Genomic DNA, 1,685 nt, shown 5'->3' with positions numbered 1-1,685 from the left:
TCCCGCTGTGGTGTGGCAGTACTGACTGGCCAGTGTGCGGCGATGGGGAGCAGCTGTGTGAAGAGCTGTGGAGGATGTTAGAGATGACCACTACGACACCGCCCAAATACTGCCTGACCAAACCCACACCCCTCCACCCAAAGAAGAACACTGCCCAACCAAACCTACACCTTTAATCCAGTCCCCCTCTGCAGGCTCCGCCCACAATCGTGCTCTTTCATAGCTACTGTTGGACAGGCTTTACAGTCCCATCCACCCTAAAGAGTTCAGGTCAGCTGTTTAGAGCGCTGGGTTTAAAGTGCTCCTCTGGACTGCGGTGTTGTAGCCAAAACTAGACAAGTTGACAACAATGACATTAGCCAAAACACACACACACACACACACACACACACACACACACACACATGTCCAACGCTCCTAGCATGCTCCGCCCCTCGGACAGAACTAACATCCAAATCCAGCTTTTATGTGAAGTTAACTAGATCGGACAAATCGGCAAACAGACGGACGGACAAAGCGACGTGGACTGATCGACGAGTGAACGGGTGACCTGCAGCTAGACAGGTGGGCTTTGGTTGTGCAGGGTTAGCTTCGGCTTGCTGAGCTTCTCTAGCTCTGAAAGTGGGCGGGGCCAGAGACGCAGCCTTGTGATTGGTCAGGCGGATGCTTACGGAAGCGTTACCCAAGGTTAATTACCAGTTTAGCTACATCGAGAGGAGAGAAACACGGTGAACTGTATTGGTCATTCATTGGTCACTGGAACGCTACTCAAAGGGTTCAGTTGAACGTGCTGGTTTCTTTGCCGGCGTGGAGCGAACGCCAGGCGGTAGCACTCACAGGAGCAGCGGAGGAGAGGACTCGCTCTCTGCCCTGGTTACGTTAGCCTCAGTGAGCTAATCGGCTTGCCATGCAAACTCTGAAATGCAAAAGATTGTTGAAGAAATTCCATCATAACATCCATAATGTGGGAATTATCGCTCCGGGTGGATGTAAACTTACCGTAGAGCCGAACTAACGCTAACGATGCTAACGAGCTAACGATATGAAGTCGTATCAGCAGTCGTGTGGAGCAGGAGGAGCAGTTCATAACTTAAAGCCCACAAATCAAATATACATGGTTTTAAAATCTGAAGCAGTCTAAAGTAGTTTATAGCTACAGCTATTAATGGATAAATAAGTAAAGGAACTATTCTACAGTTTCTCATTAGGCTGAATGAATAACCAGCTCTAAATGTAGGTATTGTGATATAAACCGAGTCCGTTCTACAGTTTCTCGTTAGACTGAATGAATAACCTGCTCTAAATGTAGGTATTGTGATATAAACCGAGTCCGTTCTACAGTTTCTCGTTAGACTGAATGAATAACCGACTCTAAATGTAGGTATTGTGATATAAACCGAGTCCGTTCTACAGTTTCTCATTAGACTGAATGAATAACCGACTCTAAATGTAGGTATTGTGATATAAACCGAGTCTGTTCTACAGTTTCTCATTAGGCTGAATGAATAACCGACTCTAAATGTAGGTATTGTGATATAAACCGAGTCCGTTCTACAGTTTCTCATTAGACTGAATGAATAACCGGCTCTAAATGTAGGTATTGTGATATAAACCGAGTCCGTTCTACAGTTTCTCATTAGACTGAATGAATAACCGACTCTAAATGTAGGTATTGTGATATAAAC

The 1,685-nt window shown here is 45.7% G+C and overlaps 1 protein-coding gene across 2 annotated transcripts in view; it reads left to right on the top strand.

Annotated features, from left to right (window-relative positions):
• Positions 1–1,281, top strand: part of mfap2 (microfibril associated protein 2) — a 14,439-nt gene extending 13,158 nt beyond the window's left edge. For both annotated transcript variants that reach the window (XM_037532142.1, XM_037532143.1), the window contains one exon: positions 1–1,281. This exon is cut by the window's left edge and continues 23 nt beyond it. In XM_037532142.1, coding sequence (XP_037388039.1) covers positions 1–81 — 81 coding nt within the window. In that variant the 3' untranslated portion in view covers positions 82–1,281.
• Positions 1,282–1,685: the final 404 nt, after the last annotated feature.

Source organism: Pygocentrus nattereri, chromosome 21 (assembly GCF_015220715.1).
Source record: "Pygocentrus nattereri isolate fPygNat1 chromosome 21, fPygNat1.pri, whole genome shotgun sequence".
Lineage (NCBI taxonomy): Eukaryota > Metazoa > Chordata > Actinopteri > Characiformes > Serrasalmidae > Pygocentrus > Pygocentrus nattereri.
This window is presented reverse-complemented; position numbering and strand designations above follow the sequence as displayed.